The following is a 19,233-nucleotide window of genomic DNA, read 5'->3' as shown; positions in this document are numbered from 1 at the left end:
TAGACGGTCAACGCAACTGTTCTCCCAGTACTATTCAGAACGCACAAAGAACAGCCACTAAAGGTCTCATTCTCTCAGCAGGGCTCGCGATGGTACCATGCCTCATTTTCTGCACAGTGTTCAAACCTGGCTTTGAAGACAGAGTTTTTTTATTTCTTCGCAGGCTTGCCTGAGAGCGTTTGTCACTATTATAATGGAGTGATTCATAAGCATTAATGACTATAACTTCACAAAATCCCTACATGGCGCAGAAGAATTGTCAACCCTCTTGTAACTAGAGAATCAAAGCATACAGATGTTAAGACGTAAATATGCACTAGACTGGTGTACCTTACTTCACTGAGGACCGGGGTTCTACTGAGCACTGAGCTTTTGATAGCATTTTATGTATTGAGAGTATATCTCCCCTTGTCTTCTGTTGAGGCTGCTGGTACAAGTAACACCTCTGGATTGGTACAATATCCACTACAACTGAAGTCCCTGAATTCAGCCTCAAAGCAACCATGGGATTTTTTCCAAAATGCATATAATCACAGATCTATTAGAGTGGAAAAGAAACATCCAAACAAATATTCTTAATAAAATCAACCTACTGAGGAACTAGGAAATGAGGATGTATCTCAGTTCCATTCACCTTTTCTTTCTGTAAAAATCAAGCAAGAAAGCATATTTCATACCTTTTTCTTCCGTTCGATTAGGAAGGCATTCTGGCCTTTCAGGAGGTACCTTTTTGATTTCATGCTTCCGATCGACGATGCCTGTCAAAGAACAGAAAATATGGAATTCTGACAAGCCAACAAGCCCCGATATAAGGCTATATGAGATTTAATTTTGAAATTTCTTACACTTTTTAGATTTTCCTGCTCTGAAATTTTCTGGCTAAAACTGACTCTAAAGCTATTTTCAAATATAATTGCTTACATCATAAAGGCCACAAAAGCAATCGCATGTTTATGTTTTCACCACCAACTTCACACTTTGCAAAGAGGGAACCTTTTGCAAGGAAAAGATCATACTCATTCACCATTTTCACCATTCTGTGAAAATTTTCAGTAATTACAGATCTTTAAATGAGGACAGAAATTTAAATTTTGTGATCCTTTAGTGTAATCCTTTAACTCTGTAGACATACTAAACTGAAGAGCAATTTAGTAGTCAGGAAACTCATTTGTAACAGATCAATTAATTGGGCATTTCTGCCAGTAAAATATTGTAGATAGATGAATATACAGGTTTTATTTCCCATTAAGTTAAAAAAAAACAAACACACACTCCACACATGAAAAGGATGAGAATACTAGTAACAACAGTGTTCTTAGTGACTACAGGCATTTTAAATGAGAGTTTTTGGCCTAGAGGCGTTCAGGTAAGCGTCTGCTTACCTTGGAAGGTTACCATAGTCTTAGAAATGCTAGGGACCCTGACATACTGGCTTCGGTTACTCTGAGGAGTATAAGAGAACTAGTGGCAGCAACAATGGGAAGATTTTGCAGAAATTTCCTGGCACATGCAAGATGCAATCTTCCAGCCCCCATTTTATAAGAAGCACTATTCTGGATTTTGGCTTCATTGCATTGGCTAGCTACTAGGTGCTAATACCATTTCAACTTAGCAGTGCTGAAAACTGCTTTAGGTAATACTATTAGTATTTCAATAAAAATTACAGTAGATGACATCCAAGAAAAACAGAGGAGGTAGGGTAGGGAGTACAAGGCAATTTTTTGCTTCAGTGTGTTCTACTGTATGCAGTTCTTAAATATATTTGCATTTTCTCAATGTGCAGTCACAACTCTCTTCTGCAGCTGGTTCCTAGAAATCAGTAATCACCAGTGCAAATTGCTCATCAGTGGTGATTATTGGCTACTGTTTGTTCATGTAACTGTGCTATTGAACAGGCAACACTTGTACAACCTATCATGCCAATAAATACTACTGAATCGCCATAACAATATTTTACTCCTGAAGGAAGAAACTGCTGCTAGTATCCAATTAAAGCCATTCTAAACGCATGGGTTATATCAAGCACATCCTGACAGTCTTGCACAGATTACTGTGTTCAAGGAGAAACGGCACCTATACCTAGGTAGCCACCCATGCATAATTACCGTATGATTCATGGACATCATCAATACACCGAGAGACACTCCTACGCTATGTCTCAGACAACAGACCTACAAACACTTATGAGCCAAACTCCCAAACTCGGGTGTACTCTTTACCTGAGCACTCCCTGACCCCAATAATGCAGGTACCAGGCAGGTATCATGCTCCTCCGGCGGAGCTGCCAGGAGAAGGCCACCGGAGCACGGTGGCTGTAAGAAAGCTCAGGTGAACTTCAGGCAAGTCCCCAAAGGCATTCAACAGAATATTCCCACCCTTCAGTCTACATGCAGCTATACTGCTTACCCTAGATATCCAGTTAAATGCCTGTCTCTCTTCAATGACTATGTAAGGAACTTGCACTTTTAATTTTTTTTTAAGGTTTTCACCTTAATTCGTAAAGCAGCTTAACACAGACGGCCCTGATGGTTGCTTACAGCTTAAAACTATCAGCATAAATTTCCACCTTCACTATAACACAGACTAGCCCCCTCCTTTACATGGGTAGCAGCTGTGCTATAGACAAAGACCAGTTCTACTTCTCCGCTTTGACTTTATACTCTGCATCAGAACATGCTGATATTTAATTATTTAGCCTGCAAGTGACAGTTCTCAGTTTATTCGTCATGCTACGACAGGCTAAACATGCAGAAACAGTACTGGCAATTGTTATCTACTATTAACAGCAAAGCCTGCCATGTGCAGAAGCGGTATAACACCGTGTCATCCTGGTGAAGTGATAATTTCATACTGTAGAGAATGGCAGGATGGTAATAAGAACAGAATGATTTTCATCTCTAAATGCATTTCAGAAGAAACTCTTGTGCAAACTCAACAAGGACTAGTCAAGACAGAATACGAAAACAAAGAACAGTAGCCTTGGCTTTGCCACACGCTCAGGTGGCCGTAAACAAACTGTCGGCATCCCTTATACATCTGTTTTTCCTTCTGCAAATGGGCATATTACTCTGCTATGCCGAAACAGTAAATGTTATGGATGCAAACAGGAAGAAACAAGTTAAAAGTATTATTTTCCCATTTTACATTAGGGAAATATGAGAGGAGTATAAACTGAGAGAAATGTAACTTTTTATAGAAGTTTTCCAAAACTTATATGAGGTGATAATTTTTGTTGTCACTAAGACATCTTTAATATGCAGCCACCACTAGATGGCAAAGTTATACTGCTCTCTCGGGACAATCATCCTGTTAGATCAAAAATCTTAAAATTAAGTCTTCTCTATGTTTTTAGGAGTCTCAAGAAGAAATGGAGAATAAACCATGGAGGCCAATAAGCAAACAACAAATTCATAGTCACGATTCCATAGTCAAAGAACTGCTTGGTAGAATTAAACTATGTGAATTATAATCTATTGATTCACAGTCAATTGTACCGGTGCAACTACTTCTTCTATTAATAAGTCAAGATTGTAGGAGGGGGAAATTTACTTTTTAAAGCACTGAAAGTTGGAACAGACCGCAGCGAAAAGAAAAACAGAAATATGACTAGATTGGCTATGTTAGTTTTCTTCTTCCTAACATGTCCCAGCAGTGGGGGAAGTGGTAAAGCTGCTGCAGAATTTACTAATCTAAATCACCCAGGCACTTTTGAAAATTTTTATTGAAAGGCCTCATTTAAACTCCAAATAAAAGAGCCTTTGGCTTTCCATATTGGCTTTCAACCCAGTCTAACATATTTCAAAAATAGCTTTGGTAACACTCATTCATTTGGAAAACATGCTCAGCCTCTCAATACATTTGCAAAACAATTGTCTACATAATCAGAGTCAAGGTAACTCCTTTAGCTTTATACTTAGAAGTGTACAGAAAAACATGAATCTGTCATTATAGCATACAACCTGGAGACAGACAGTTGGGCTCCAGCATTCATGCAGATCTGTAAGATCTAAATTGTAACTCAGATGGGGCCACCGAATTATAGCCAAGTTGCCTAATACGATCAGAAAAAGGCTCTTTATCTCTAGAAGAGATCAGATCTATAGGTGCAAAGTGGATGCGGTTTCCTGCTACAAACTAGATTCCAGTATTTAGGGCCTAATACTGCATACATGAAAACAACCAACTTAAGTCAAGAACTGCCTCATCCAGAACTGGAGAACTTACTTTTAAAATTTAAACTGGTGCAGTTTTAAAATGGTGCAGATGGTTGGTTGCCTGTAACAGATTCAAAACAACAGATCACAGTCTTTCAGGGTTATTTCATCTTTTTGCATTTTGATTCTGATTTACGTGTTGTTTATACGCTTCCTGCCTATCAGTTTTGATCCAGATGACTTCTATTTCAATTTGAATACACATATTTAGACTGAGATGTGTCTACTGACACGTGCTGTATAAAATCAGCTACACCTTACCTGATCCTTGTTTGATGACAGGTGCCGATGGAGGTGGTGGTTTCTTAGGTCTCTAAAATTTAATAACAGAAGAAAATAGGTTGCTTCAAAATTCACACAAATCTTATTCACACAAAGGTTGAGTGTAACTAGACCTTGCTTAACATTGAGAATTACATGACTTGAGTCCACAGATCTGTCCTATATTTCACAAGTAACTTCATTAAAGTAAAGTTTAAGAGAGAAAGTAGAATCGACATATACAATGACATTTTTCTGCTTTTATCATTTAAATTTCCTGCTCAGGAAAAAAAAGTCCTGTTTATGTGGTTTAAGATTAGTGAAATACATGACCTTTGGTATACTGAAGAAATCTATTTTATTAAAATTTAATCTTGTAAATATTCCATTTTGAAAAAAAAAAAACAGGTAGATGTGGTAGGAGCTGAAGTGTGTCTTTCTGCCTCATAAATAGGGCATAAATGCAGAACACAGGAAATGCTGCAAAGGTTACATTTTATTCACTTGCTGTGATACCAGTTATCAAAGTTTTAGATATTTTGCTGAAATGAAATAAATTATGCCAATCCATCTGCATAATTTACTTTTTACCTTCTCTGTTATTACTGCTTGCCTAATAGATCTGTAACAGTATGGATGATAAACATGATCACCCAGTCAGTTCCAGAACCATTTCCCTTCATCTGCAGGTTAAATGCAGAGTGGCTTTTCTTCTCTGTTGTCATGTGCATACACATGCACACCACACAGACATTCACTGTATATATCTTGGAATGAATACAAAATGGAGCACTGCACTAGACCAAACGACTTTAATACTTTAACTACTTTAATACTTACCCTTAAAAAAAAAAATCGATGTTATTTAGAACAAAACAAAATTAAAAATTTGTAATTGTTTTCTTTGTATAATTAAAAAAAGGTAAAATATAGTTTTGCACAGACTGAGTAAGCTTAACAGTTTAAATCTCTGTAGATGTCATCCTCCAAGTCTCAGGTTTCTTCTAGCACCTGTGAATCTCCTGAGATCAAACTGATAAAAGTTCTGGCCAAGGATACAGGAACTCAAAATGATCCTCTCTGTCCTGGCTGCAATGGGCCAAGACTGAGAACAGTGAGTCCCTCATACTCTCAGAGACACTTCTGCAGGAATTTAGGCAACATGGTTGAAGGTTCAGTTGCTGACAGATGAAGGAAAAAAGGTGGAAAAGGGGAAAGGAGACACAGACACTGTCTTGTGGAGGCAACTGAATGTAGGTGGATTAACGGCTGAGGAGCAAAGCAGCTGGTGCTGAGGATCCGACTGCACAATGTACAAATCCTGGCGTTTATTTTGGACTAGTTTGACTGACCAGCCACCAGCAGTTGCAATAAATGAGGTGCACTCTTTCATCATAGCCTGTGGTTTAGTTCTCATCTGAAAGGCGTCTAGTTCATGAATTCATCACTCCAGGACCTGACTGTGCGGCAAACCAAAGCACAGTAACTGGAAAGGGACAAGTGAGAGATTCACTACAAACCTCGCTCCTGATGGAAACTAAAATGCTAACATAGACACACCACAGAGAGACAATCCGAGGGTTTGTTAGACAAATTGGCTTTAACTGGAAGCTGGCAAGGGCAATACACTATTTTGAAAAGGCAGAGAAACATCAGAAAAAGGAGCTTGCCTGACGGAGCGTTAAGACTGTAGAGGGAAACATGCAGAACCAAAGAGGAATTGTAAAGGTCAGCCGCGGGATGAGATAACCAAGAAGGTGATGGAGCTGGATGGGATGTGAAGCCAACAGAGAAGAAACTGGGACTGACAGGACAGAAAGAAAATAGAACTACAAAGCAGGCCCAAGGAGCACGTGGGGAGCGAAAAACTGGCTGGATGGAGAGACTGGATGTAAAGAGAGAAAGTCCTTACGGATAGTCATTTTGATCAGGTAGTGAGTTCAGGGCAAAATACTGCCACTGAGACACATGAGAGGCAGAGACTGGGACAGGACAGCGCATAGAAGAGACCTGAGACAGGTAGCCACGTGTGGAAAAAAAACAGTATTGGAAAATAGCAGTGTGAACAAGATGGTGGGAAAGGGCCCTGAGCTTTTTGCTCAACAAGCGGAACCACTACAACAAATATGCTTTCAGACCTTGGGACAGAATCCAAAGTCTCTGGATCATACCAGAAAATACCTGACAAAAACACTGGACAAGTATCCATTTCTTTCCCTTTTAGCACTGATTTATGCAAAGAAAGACAGTCTACAGTTCTGCAAGTTACTTTCTAAAGTGGCCAGATCTGTGCCATTCCGAACTTTAAAAAATTTTATTCTCTATGTTTACCGGACACCTAGCTGGCTTTTTTCCTGACTCCATCTCTAGCCTCTCTTCCAGATCTAAAGACAGGTAATTTTGTGCTTTTCTCTGTCAAAAATGCAATCAATTTCCTTTCTTCTTTGGGCCTGTGGCTACCATAAGCAATTGTGATTATTATTTCTTATTGGTTCCTTAGTGAGTCTACTGAGAATAATCATTACTACTCATTAATACTGCCATTTTCATGCACAAATTCAAATGAGAAACTGGCGTTTCTAGTATTAAAAATCTGAAATACATACTACGTTCATGTGAATATTCCAAAGTGACTGAAATTCAGATACAAAACTTAAACCACAGTTCTCTGAACGCTTTTCAATGTGGAATCAGAGAAAACCAAGATAATTTTTCAGAACGTATCTTCTTATCCAGTTCAACAACACAAGAAAAAATCCAGTCTCAGAGAACATCTGAGTTTTTCTTCTATCACTCAGCCACTGAAACAATTCACAAGGATGAAAGTTTTGTAAAGAAATTTTAAGAAGATAGCATACACAGTCTGCAGAATATGAGAGATGAGAAGAGAGGATTTGGATGCGGTAGCGGCAGTTGAGATAGCACACAAAGCCTACCTTTTTTTTTTTTGGTTTTATTCCTCTCTTCATATTAGCTTATTAATGAAATGAACTATTTAATAAAAGATTTTTCAGTTTAGCTTGATTCCACATAGGAGATTATATTCAGTCAAATAGCGCTTATGTGCAGAGAGATGACATAACGGTGAAAAGAGCTACAAGCTTTACTGCAAAATTCATTCAGTTGCACTCTTTTACCTGCTGCAGATGGAATGTACAAAGAGAACGCTTCTGAATTTTCCTAAATGAAGTAAATCTCAGGCATTACTAAAAAGAAAGGATGGTCTGGTCATTTTACCACAGAATTTTTGGACTATTCACAGCTCTCTTACAGACTGTTTGCAACAAGCAGTCACATTATTAAAATTTTTTGCTTTTTGCCCCAAAAAGCTTGAGTGTTGAAAGGCAGGACACTAATTATCTCGGTAGGCTTTAAAATGGACACAGATTTTCAGAAACAGTGAACATGTATAGATTCAACTGAAGGTATGTATTCTGTATATAATAAAGAAAATGATAGGCTGCAGCAAAAAGACGATTGCTTCTAACTCTTCAGAATATTACTTTATCACGTGGAAGCCTGTGTTTGGGCTAGCAGCAACTGGAAAAGGTTAGAAAAGACTTCAGATGTTAAAAGGGAAATGTTAGATAACTTTGCAATTTCTCTGTTCTAAGTGTCTGAACCTTAAAGACATATCATTTATTAGTTTAAGACTGAATAAATTTTACCACAGCAACACTAGATAAGAGCAAAGATTTCTCTTCTTCTGTAATATTATTTGAAGACTCGCAATGTCTTAAGGTTTATGATTTCTGCCTCTTCTGAAAATCATCTTCTTTTATTACTAGGCCTAAAGCCAGGATATCCACTGTGATACGGAATTGCATTTTAATCTCCAACAGTTTTTGCTGCTCTTCTACCTTCATTTTCAGTAATTATCATGTTAACTTCTGTAAGTTGTTTCACACTTCCTTTGTCAAGCTTTCCAAGTTATTTCATTTTTGCCTCCAGCATCCAGTTTTATTGCCAAAGATTGAAGCAGAGCGTAAGTCTTTGTTTTATCACAGAAGGCTTACACAGTCACTGTGAAATACTCATCAAAAGCCTGATCACAAGCTCATAATACCACACTGATGACTGAAAATGGATTCCTGAAAACAGAATGGACTTTTGGGAGGAAGTAATCCATTACTTTCTTCCAGGAAGCTGCAGTATTTCTAAATGCTGTTTGGGAAATAACAACTCTGCCTTCAACTTTCAAATCAATATAAGCTGAAAAAACTTTATTTGTAGTTTTTTTACTTTCCTTTTTAAAATATTTCTGATAGGGTAAAGAAACATGTCTCCGTGACTCCAAATGTTCACCATTCTCCTTCAAATTTCACAGTTAGAATTTCACCCTTTTAATTCTGGGAGAGTGCTTGCAACTATGACAGCTTGGCAAGATAGGATGACATCCATCTACAGCAGGTGGTACTACTAATATTTCACACTCTACCACAAAAATAATGGAGCCAAGTTAACAATTCTGATCACCTTTGCACCACCTGCCCCAGCAAATTACACTGTGATTTCCAGTTTTTCTGCCTCTCAAACTAAGAACAGGGGCTGGAGGGCTTTAAGAATGACGTAATGGAGGCTGACTGACTGGACAGGCCACATGAAACCCTTCAAAGAAATCGCCCAATATGACTTTGAGTGCCACACGGCTTGCAGATGCTTTGTAACCCAGAATTTTTTTTCTCTCAACACTTTCCTGTTATTAAGTTAGAAGCAAAACTTCATCTAAATCTCATATTCCAAATAGAATTTCAACTCCATTTTCATTCTGTATTTTAAAGCGAAGCTGAAGGAATACACTACTTACCTCTTTTTCAAAATCAGAGGGAAGAAGCTTGACAAAATTATCTGGAAACACTCCCCGTCTGCCATTGAGCTCTCCTTCCCACCAACCTACATCAATGCAGTCCTACAAAATAGTAAAATAAAACGAAAAATGTAATGTGCCTGTATGCTGAAGAGATTTGGGTGCTGAAGTGCTCTTTCACATAACGTCCTGCTTTTTTGCTAGAACATGACAATTTACTGGAGTGCCAGGTTAACAATGTAATCTAGCAGATAAAAATGTCAGCAATCACCCTGCATTACATTATCATATGGAACAGCTAGGAAAGAACAATAAACATGCTGTAAGGCTTTAAGAGCTTGTCTGTGTCTAAAGCTAAACACTATCTCACCATTTGATCTATTATATCAGTAAACATTTTGAGCACGTATGACATTACGTCTCTCTGATTTCATGTTAGAGAAATGCAATAACTTAATTAAACATCACATACCCCAAGAGGTAATAAAGCTCCTTTATTTCCCATGCTCTCAAAAAAACACCTTGACACATTAGAACTACGTTTGAAATTATTAAATTTCATCACAGTCCAATTTAGAAGGCATTATACACCTGATCACTATCAAGCATCTTCTTTTGAAGCATTTTTTGAACAGCTCATTGTGGGACGCATAACAAAACAATGTTCAGCTAAGTCGCTCACAATAACCACAAATGAACTACTATATCAATGACTCTAAATGATGGAAAAAATTAGTACAGCTGTGTTGGTAACAAACAGGAATAGTAATACAAACCACATCAATTTTACAGAAGGTTAAAATTGTTCCTTGACTCTTGCATGGTAAGCTCCATGTTCACTTGCTTCTACCTTTGCGAAAGAGAATGCTTCCAGTTGAAATTTTCTGCATTTTTCTTCTTTGAAAAAGTGTCCAAAACACAATTACAGGAAAGTCACCCATCTTCTGCTCAGGCTTAAAACCATTTCAGTCAATTTTAGTAGATGGCTTAGCACCAGGCTGGCCAACCTTTCTATCCTCTTGAGCAGTAAACCTAAATCTCGATGTGGCTCAGAGCCATGCAATAAATACTGTACTCCTGAGACACAGGAGAAAGGGAAGCTCCAAGAGGAGGGTCAACCACGGGTTGCACACAACAAGAACTCCCTGGAGATCCCCCCATTCTGTGGGGAGACAGGGCTAAATGGGGGCTGGGTTTGCAGCCAGGGTCCTACACCATCTGGCAATATCAACCTTAAGCAATCACTGCAGGCTCACTTCCTTCCACGGCTGCAGATCTGGGCTGGCCAAACTGTCTGTGCACCAGCCGGTTACATCCAACAGTTCTGGTAGCAGAGCTGCCCTGGAACTGCTCAGTAGTTCACCAGGTTGGATGTTCCTATGCTAACATTTCTAATATAACCCTGTGGAAATTCTCCCAGACTTGACACACATTTTTGTTTTTCAAAAATCACATTTCACAACCATTCAGAAGAGACCAGTTTGAATTTAGCAGCTACGTTCTCTGAATAATCAGAGGTACTGATGTAGGTCAAAGAGTGCTAGTTTGCGTCATGATCATTGTTCTGGGACAGCCTGTGATGAGGATTTTCCAACATTACTTCAGAAATTGAGAGGTTCTTTCCCGGTAAAGTCTTTATCCAGGCTGTGGAATAAGTGTGCTAGTGTACAAAGCAGGTGCCTTACAAAACAATCACTCATCTCTTGTTGCCCTTCAGTAGAGCGAGAGAGAGAAAAAAAAGAGCTGTGCATCTGGAACACTAGCATATAGGGGCAAAAGTAGGAACAGAGGTAGGGACAGAAGAAAAGAAGGTAAGAGCAGGCAGATAGTTTAGGAGAAGGGAGGAGGCAACAACACGCAGGAAATAGTTATATGGGTTTTCACAGAGCAGGAAGCTAGAAAAATTGGACCGAAGCAAAAGGAACGGGCCAACCTCTATAGGCCTCATAGATGCTCTAAGGCAACGTCCCTCCAGGAAGAAAATAGCTTTAAAGTCATCAAGCAGCGGTTTATGTCTTAATACTGTTTGTCTACGGAAGCTGGTCGTAAAGGCATATTGTGAACTACATGCAAAAGCTCTAGGGCTAAAAATGTCACGTTCACATTATTCACTGTTGTAAGCTTGATACGTAAAGGGAAAGGGAATGCTAAATGCTCATGAAAAAGACAGACCTTAACTTTTTTCCGAGATAAGTATCCAAAATGAGCAAATACTTTTAACTGCAACCACCCTGATCTTCATGCATCATCTGCCTAAGAAAAATCGTAGCGTTCCTTCGTAACACAGGAAAATTTCAAAGATAAATACTTACAAAGTGTGCACACACTACAAAAGTGCAGAAGGAAATAAACTAAGAGGAAATGAATAATTCGGTATCTAGAGCAAGAAAACAGTAGTTTAAATAGGGGAGAGGAGCCAGTTAAAAAATCAGAATGTGAGCGCACAATAAAAGACTGCATGATAACACGCATGCAAGATGGCCTTATCTTTATTATATTTCCATAGAATTATTTGTTTCAGCTGCTACAGAAATGTCAGCAGAATGCAAGATAACTTAACGAGATATATTTAATACTATGAGAAATCTGAAAAACAGTGTTTACAATGATTGTGCTAAGTTGGTATTTATCTGTTAGCTATAATGAATAAACGTTTGATGATACTGGGGAGAAAACAGAATAGCATTAAAGAAGACCACTGCTTTTATGGGATGATTTCCTTTTCCAAATTAGGGGGTCATTTTTCTGTTCTAGGCTTTTTATTTAGCATATTCAGTTCACCTCCTCTCCTAACACAGCTAAATAGCATGGTTTCTTGCATAATGTGTTTTGGGTATTAATTTTTTCTTCTTTCATATCTCAGCATTACACTCTGATTTAATGTGCTCCTGGATCCACACAGGCAGGCACTGAACAATCCTTTCATTCTTTTTTTGCTCCTTTTTTCTCCTGCTTAACCTGTTGTTTCTCCCACCTTCTTCCCTCTTTTTAGCAGGGTAGCCTTCACTAAGAACAGTTTCCTTTTCTAGACCTTCCTGTGATTTTTTAGGAGAGACTTACCAGTTCAGTTTGACCATCAAGCCTCTGTTAGTGAACAGGGCTGATCCTTGACCAGTTGACGTTTTAAAAATATCCTCTGAGTGAAATACGGTGCTCTAGTGAAGGACTGAGATTATCAGCTAGTCATGCATAGCACAAGCAGGCACTGTGCGGATTTTACTCTTACCTCCGCCAGCACCCCTCAGTTCCCGATGGGAAGGAGCCCTCTCAGTTGGCACTATCTACTTGCACAAAGTCGAGTATTCAGTGCACTGAATTTTTCTGTCACACGGGGTGTTTTATAGTGCCCTGCAGCCTGTATTCTGCTAACCTGAAAGTGCGCAAACATTTAAGATCCAATTTAGATTTAAAAAAATATTAATAATAATGCAGGCCTCCAGAGATGAAAAGGTTGTACTACTGGTGGTACAGCTTAGTGCTATCTAATAATCCTGATGACTAAACAACATACTCCATCATACACATCATTTTTAGGTCGGGTGTTTTGCTGTGCTCTTAGGAGTCAGAAATCTTGCTCTTATTTTATCATTTTATTAACACAGATGAATTTTATGCTCAATCCTTTTTTTTTTTTTTTTAAAGGCTGGTTCCTTTTTCATGAAGACACTGTTTCTGTTACATGTTCCTTAATCCAGAACAGCTGTAGGCTTGCTTTTTCCTCCTCTGCAAATTGTCACTCCGGCTTATGCAGCCAATTGCCACACAGGATTCTCATACATTAAGTAAATCTTGAGGCAGTTTCTCTTTAATTTTCTCATTTACTTTAGTGAAATGAAATATTTTCCACAAATCAACTGCAGGATAACACTGACTTGTCTGTTTTCATTGGCAAGGCTGGGGAAGATGTAGGACATGGAGAAAACAAAAATTTAGAGGGAAATCTTAGTGTTTTCTCATTGAAACACAGATCTTGGTTTTATCTTCCTTAAAAGTGAACTAGTTTTGTTCCAAAATCTTCTAATCTGACAGCTCTAACAGAAATTAGTTTTTTAGAGAATAAAATAAAGTGAGAGAATGGAGGTAAAATGAAAGAAGGACGAAAAGCTGATCTATGGCAGAATCAAAATTCATTCTCATTCCAAACTCAGTGGATCAAAAGTAAATGATATTAAGCTAAATACATTAGATTTATTAGCAAAATTTGTTTTGCGATAAATATGAGGGTAAATAATTGGACAAAACATAGTGATGAGAAAGAGAAATCCTGAGGAATTTTTGAACTCCATAAGAAATAAATATTGTACAAAATACGAGGTAATAAAATGTCAACCTGAACAGGAATTCTTAATGAAGTCAGAGAAAACTTGTAAGAGAAAAGGGTAAGCATGGGAGAAATAGCAACCACTAGAACAACAGCATTTAACTAGCATTTCTCAACATGCTGCCAACAATTTTAACGATATATGCAGACAATCTAAAAAAACCAGTCTTTTTCTTGACATGAAGAATAAAAGGAAAAAATATCTTTCATACAATTAGAAGTGAGACACGCAAGCTGTGCAGGAATTTTAAGGAGGAGTCATCTGGAGAAAACAAACATTTTTCCAGAAGGACATATTAAAAGAAAAAAAAAACTACAAAATGACAAGAACACAGCTCCACTCTGAAACCAAAGTCTGTAGTGACTAAAAGAGTAATGGGAGTTAAAAACAAAAACAAAAACTGAGCTATGCCTGACCGGAGAGATCAGACAAAAGCAGTGCAAAGGTCTTCTAACATACAGGCAAAGAAAACTTCCATTTTGGAGCACCAGATTTTTTATACCATTAGTGAATATAATGAAAAATGTAAGTAGGGTTGACAGAATATGATCACAGCTTAGTATCACTTAGAAAATCCAATGACCCTGTAGCAACTCTCATGCTATAAACCACTGAAGTCATGCTTTCGCCTTTTCTGGGTGAAAGAAGCATGGCACTGCTTGGTATCTTGCACATAAAGCATCCTGCATCAATAATTTTATTTAGTGGCAAAACTCGTGCTATTATCCTAGAACAAACACTGTGTTGTTCAATCCCTCAACGTTCTCATTGAAACCATAAAAAAAAGGAGCTAGGGGAAATTGAACATAAAACCTCAGCATAAGGCTCCTTAATACTGTAAGTCTCACAAATACTCCAGAAGCAGCTGCATCTAGACACACACTACTGACAACATGCTCTAATCAATCATCTTCCTAATCTGGGCGTACTCTTGATTGCAGGACAAGAATACGAACTTTCCTTCAGCCAATTACCATTCCCATTTTTCTTTGGTGTTAATAAAGACGACAGCAGAGCTTGGGAAGGCAGAGCTGTCGGTCCTCTGCCAACTTCATCTTAAATCTACTAGCTGATGCCACATTCAAGACTATGACATTAAAAGAGGTAAATTCCTACCCACCAGGTTACAAGTCTCGCCCATGCAGAATTGTTTTGCTGATACTAGCTTGATAATAACAAGTTACCACGTAATTCAAATATGACTGAAATCTCCCTCTTTGAAATGGTCACAGACTCGCAGCCCCTGGCCCTCTGGTCCAAGCGGCCAGGAGTTTCACACATTCCAAAACCAAATGTTATTTTAAATAAAGCCACAGCTCTTAATATCAGGCTTAGATATGACAAAAAGGTTTATTTCTAGCCCATACTGCTACTTTACTTGTACTCTAGGCCCTGACCCAATTGAAAAGACCATGAAGGCAACCAACGTTTTCTCTGAAAACGGAAAGCAGCAATTCTGGTTGTGATCACCTTAGTATAATCTCGCACCATGGAATTTTTCCATTATTTTGCTAGAAGTCAATAAAGTGTACAAGCTTGCCATAACTTAAATATCAGATATATGTTCTCTGCTAGGTACTATGCTTTATTTTTATTTTTATTTTTTTTTTTACTTAAAGGCCATTTCAAGAAAAGTTACTGTATGCTAAAAGATGGTTCTTAATCACTTCAACAAAAACCAGTAGCTACCTGGCTCTCTGCGCAGCTGTATTTTTTAGTTTTGTCTTGCTCCAGAAGCCCCCTGGACTTATGTTTAGATCATTGCTGAAGCTGGCAGCAAACGCTCAGAGACGGCAAATTACGGCTCTTTCCAATATTGTCAGCAGCCTGATGCTCACTGGGGACGTACCAAAAGCTGACCAACCTCTGCAGCTTTACAAGACATATGGAAAGCTAAGAGTGTTGGAGCAGGGCTGGAAAGGGCTGCCTAAATAACCTGTTCAGCCAGTGAACCTGTGGAGCGCAGCACAGCCGCAGTGGGCAGTGCTGAGGTTCCCTCTGGGGGCGTACTGAAGGGTCGCAAGAGATGCAGAAACAGTTCTATTGTGAGGCAAGTAGAAGTTGCTTCAGCCACATTTTCCATTTATTTTAGAGATGTTTCCTGCCTCTTCCCCCATAGCAACCTGATCTTCACGGAGGCATGGACTCCCTCGTCCCTCACTGCCTTTGGACTTACTGAACATTGCAGGGAGAGCCAGAGCCCCAAGTTCATCCAGCCCCTTCCCAGCTTGTTTCCTGAGCTGCCCCTAGCAAAAGGGAAGGCTCTTATTTGTAAATGCAAATGAAGGATCTTTTCTTTGCCCAGGGCTCCCAAACAAAGGAACAATCTGTATTTATTTTCTCTCTTATGCGTGTCTGTTGTTGCAGCTGCATAGATCCATGAAGAAATTAATCTTTAAAAGGGTGATCTTTTCATTTGCAAACAGGACTTCAGTTTTTCTGAAGGAGCAGATCATTGTGCAGGCTTGGCCCTCTGAATGTGCTGCTACTTTGCAATACTACTAAAAATATGAAGCTGAGGTGTAGACATCAGCCACTAACTGATCAATATTTGGCTTTTCTGATTAAGTTTCTGATACAGGAACTTGTGATTTCATCATTACAGCTAGGATAGAAAGCAACGCCAAGTACAAGAACAGCACGTCTTCAGAAAACATAGCTGCAAAGCATGTCTTGTGGGATGTGTACTCTTTGAATGCTGAAGTTTTCTGCTCACACAAGTGGATGTACTTAGATATGGAGCCATCATTTATGGAGATCTTTTCAAAAAGATCTCCATTTATGGAGATCTTTTCATGGTCTTTTCATTTATGGAGATCTTTTTCTTACCTTTTTAGTTTAAGATTATATGTTACCAGCTTAAAATATCCAATTAGCAAGCTAAAATTACACAGTAAAAATTACAGACTATCCAGAATACTGAGTGAGAGACAACACAACAAGTGCAAGCTCTGGCTAAGTGAAAATTTTGCAAGATAGCATAACACAGCTTTGCAGAAATCTCCAATAGAATTCATGGCTCTTTGTAGAAGGCTTCTCATTAGAAAAAAAAAAAGAAGAAGAAATCCCAGCAGTTGGTAGTTGTATGTGTCAAATGTCTGTTTTTCTTCTGCCTTTCTAAAGTTGGTTCCCATCAGGAAGAATGTTGAGCTTGTAAAATCACATTATTCAGAAAAGCCATGAATACCTTTTACATTTCCAGCACTGAGAGCTTTCGTGTGTCAGCTCTGCTCTGCTGGCAGCCGCATATGACATTATTACTCCTGGCACTGTAAACATCTCCCTCGCGTTTCTTCCCACCATTGACAGGCAACCTCACAATTTAAAGGAAAACAAAACACCTTTGAATTTAAGGGGAAAACAAAACACCTTTGAATTTAAGGTGACCAAATCTCCACGGAACTTTTCAAGACGTTATCCGCAAACATACAGAATGCACAAAGAGTTTGTAATTTGAGAATTAAAGGTCTTGTCGAAAGTCAAATCTAAGAAATAAGGCTCTGCTATTGCCTCCACTCATGCAGAGCACCCAAAGTGCGGCGCTGCTGCATGCCTGCGGGCTGAGCTGGGGCCGAAAGGGCCCAACTCTCGCCAAAGCTGGAGAAGGGCCACAGAACGGGCTCTGCAATTTTTCAAGTTGGTGTGTGACACTGTTGGGCAAAACAATGACGGGCAGGGAAATTTCTACCTTTTTTGCCTGTTAATAAATAAGTGCCTGGATTTTAACATACATGGAAAATGTTTGGTGAAAACAAGTATCAAAAATCAGCGCTATTTTGGTAACTTTGAAATGAACTAAAGAAAACCCAACCTCATACAGCATCAGATCTTCATTAATAAAATTTTAGCATTGTGGGAGACAAGGAAATCATGTTAAAGCTGTATGAAAAAAGTAGTTTAATAATATTGAAGAATTTTTTAAAAAAATTCTTACTACATTTCATTGAACAATAATGATGCTGAAGGGAAGATATATTGCTCTCAAAATCCAATTTTGTTTTGAAAAATCAAAAAATATTTGATTTTAGAGTCTTCGTAATGCTTGTATAGCTTGGTAAAATACACGTGAATGAAGGAAAGCATCCTTCCAGAGTCTTATATTACACCCACCTTATGCTACTGAAGACGGCATTTGAAGTAATGAAGCTTTGTTACTTATTAAGCTCAGTTACTGAGAATGAGACTTTACAGTATAGTACAATAATTTGTTAAACATTTTTGAAGAAAATGGCTATGATTGAAAGCTAGTAATCAAGTCCTCCTAAACCGATACATTCCTTTAAAAATGGGCAATGTTCAGAATGAATGAACGAACGACTACCTAATCCAAGATCATTCAGATAAAAGATACAGTAGTCCAACAGCCAATAAATTAGTCTTCTGAGGCTGCGCTGCAGAGCGCCCCTTTCCCTTTTATGTACACTTCCTTGCGAGTACTCACAATTATGGAAGACTGGAAGAAACGTATGAGGAGAAATCTGCCTCTCTGGCCCTGCTTGGCCCATAACCCAGAGTGATTTATTGTTTTAAGTCCCAAAAGATCCAAACCTTGCACGGATCATCCCCAGCTCCTGCCACCGCCCATGCCTAAGCAGTAGGGCACCTTCTATGTGATAACTACAGCTGCATTTTTTTTAAAACTCGAGGCTCCAAATAGGTAAATTTTTCTGTATCCAGAAACTCTACGGCTCCGCTACGAATTCACCAAGTCAACATTATAAGGAAAGAGACTGTCACAAACTAGACACTATTGCAGCTGTGGTTAAACTCCCCTTTCCAGAGAGTGGTTTTCACTGAAAGGCTCAGCAAGATACCTCTCAAAGACATATTCTGGCCAAACTCAGGTTTTTGGGCCTCACACAAGAGTACCAGCTTGAGACTAACACCCTGCAATATAACTTAGAGGAGAGGATCTAACAGACCAGATCCATTGGACTGTTTCAGGCTAGATCTAACCCTCTGACTTTGAACTCTGCAAGCAGCTACAAGCAGCTAATCAGTAATGAAGCTGCAATGCCTTAATGAAATATTTGTACCAACAGAAAAAATGATACTGTTCATGGACCAAAACAATTTCTCCTGGGATTCACTTCACTTGCAGTGTTCAGTCAGCAGAATATCACGGGGAAATACATGGGATCCAGGTCATAAAACCCTAGCCCTCGAACACTCAAAATAAAACTAAATTAGCCAAAACAAACATGAAAGGTAGTGCTAATAACAGATATAATTTATCCCTGTGATGAGCCAATAATCTCCCTTTAAATGAGAGCCAACATACACAGACCAGCACAACTGAAGGATTATTTAATTCCATTATTACTTCTATCACAGAAGTCTCAGGACCAGGGCTTTAATGACAATTACTAATTAGTTGGCACGACATATGCTTTTTTCCCCCCTTTAAATGGCTCTCCCTACCCTGAAAAGGTTGGACTTTTGATAATACCGCCAAACCAGCAGGTGAAACCAACAGCCAGAATAAAAGAAAGGATGAAGCTAAGCAGTGAATCTAAAGCCTGCATTGTGAGCAATAATCACAGTTTTCCAGATTTCTCAGCATTTCTGTGATATCTCTTATAAGCACAGGGAAGAAAAACTCTTCTCTCCTTTAATCTTAAAATAGGTC

At 38.7% G+C, this 19,233-nt stretch overlaps 1 protein-coding gene across 9 annotated transcripts in view; it reads right to left on the bottom strand.

Moving 5' to 3' along the window:
• The window catches only part of SH3KBP1 (SH3 domain containing kinase binding protein 1), a 236,813-nt gene that overhangs the window by 25,885 nt on the left and 191,695 nt on the right, over positions 1-19,233 (bottom strand). For all 9 annotated transcript variants that reach the window (XM_068918383.1, XM_068918410.1, XM_068918361.1 and 6 more), the window contains 3 exons: positions 9,283-9,384; positions 4,476-4,527; positions 678-758 (listed from right to left, as the gene is read on the bottom strand). In XM_068918383.1, the coding sequence (XP_068774484.1) occupies positions 678-758; positions 4,476-4,527; positions 9,283-9,384 (235 nt within the window). The remainder of the gene's footprint in view (positions 1-677; positions 759-4,475; positions 4,528-9,282; positions 9,385-19,233) is intronic.

The sequence above is a fragment of the Struthio camelus genome, chromosome 1 (genome assembly GCF_040807025.1).
Source record: "Struthio camelus isolate bStrCam1 chromosome 1, bStrCam1.hap1, whole genome shotgun sequence".
Taxonomy (NCBI): domain Eukaryota; kingdom Metazoa; phylum Chordata; class Aves; order Struthioniformes; family Struthionidae; genus Struthio; species Struthio camelus.
The sequence above is the reverse complement of the archived record's forward strand: the minus strand, read 5'-3'. Positions and strand labels throughout refer to the sequence as shown.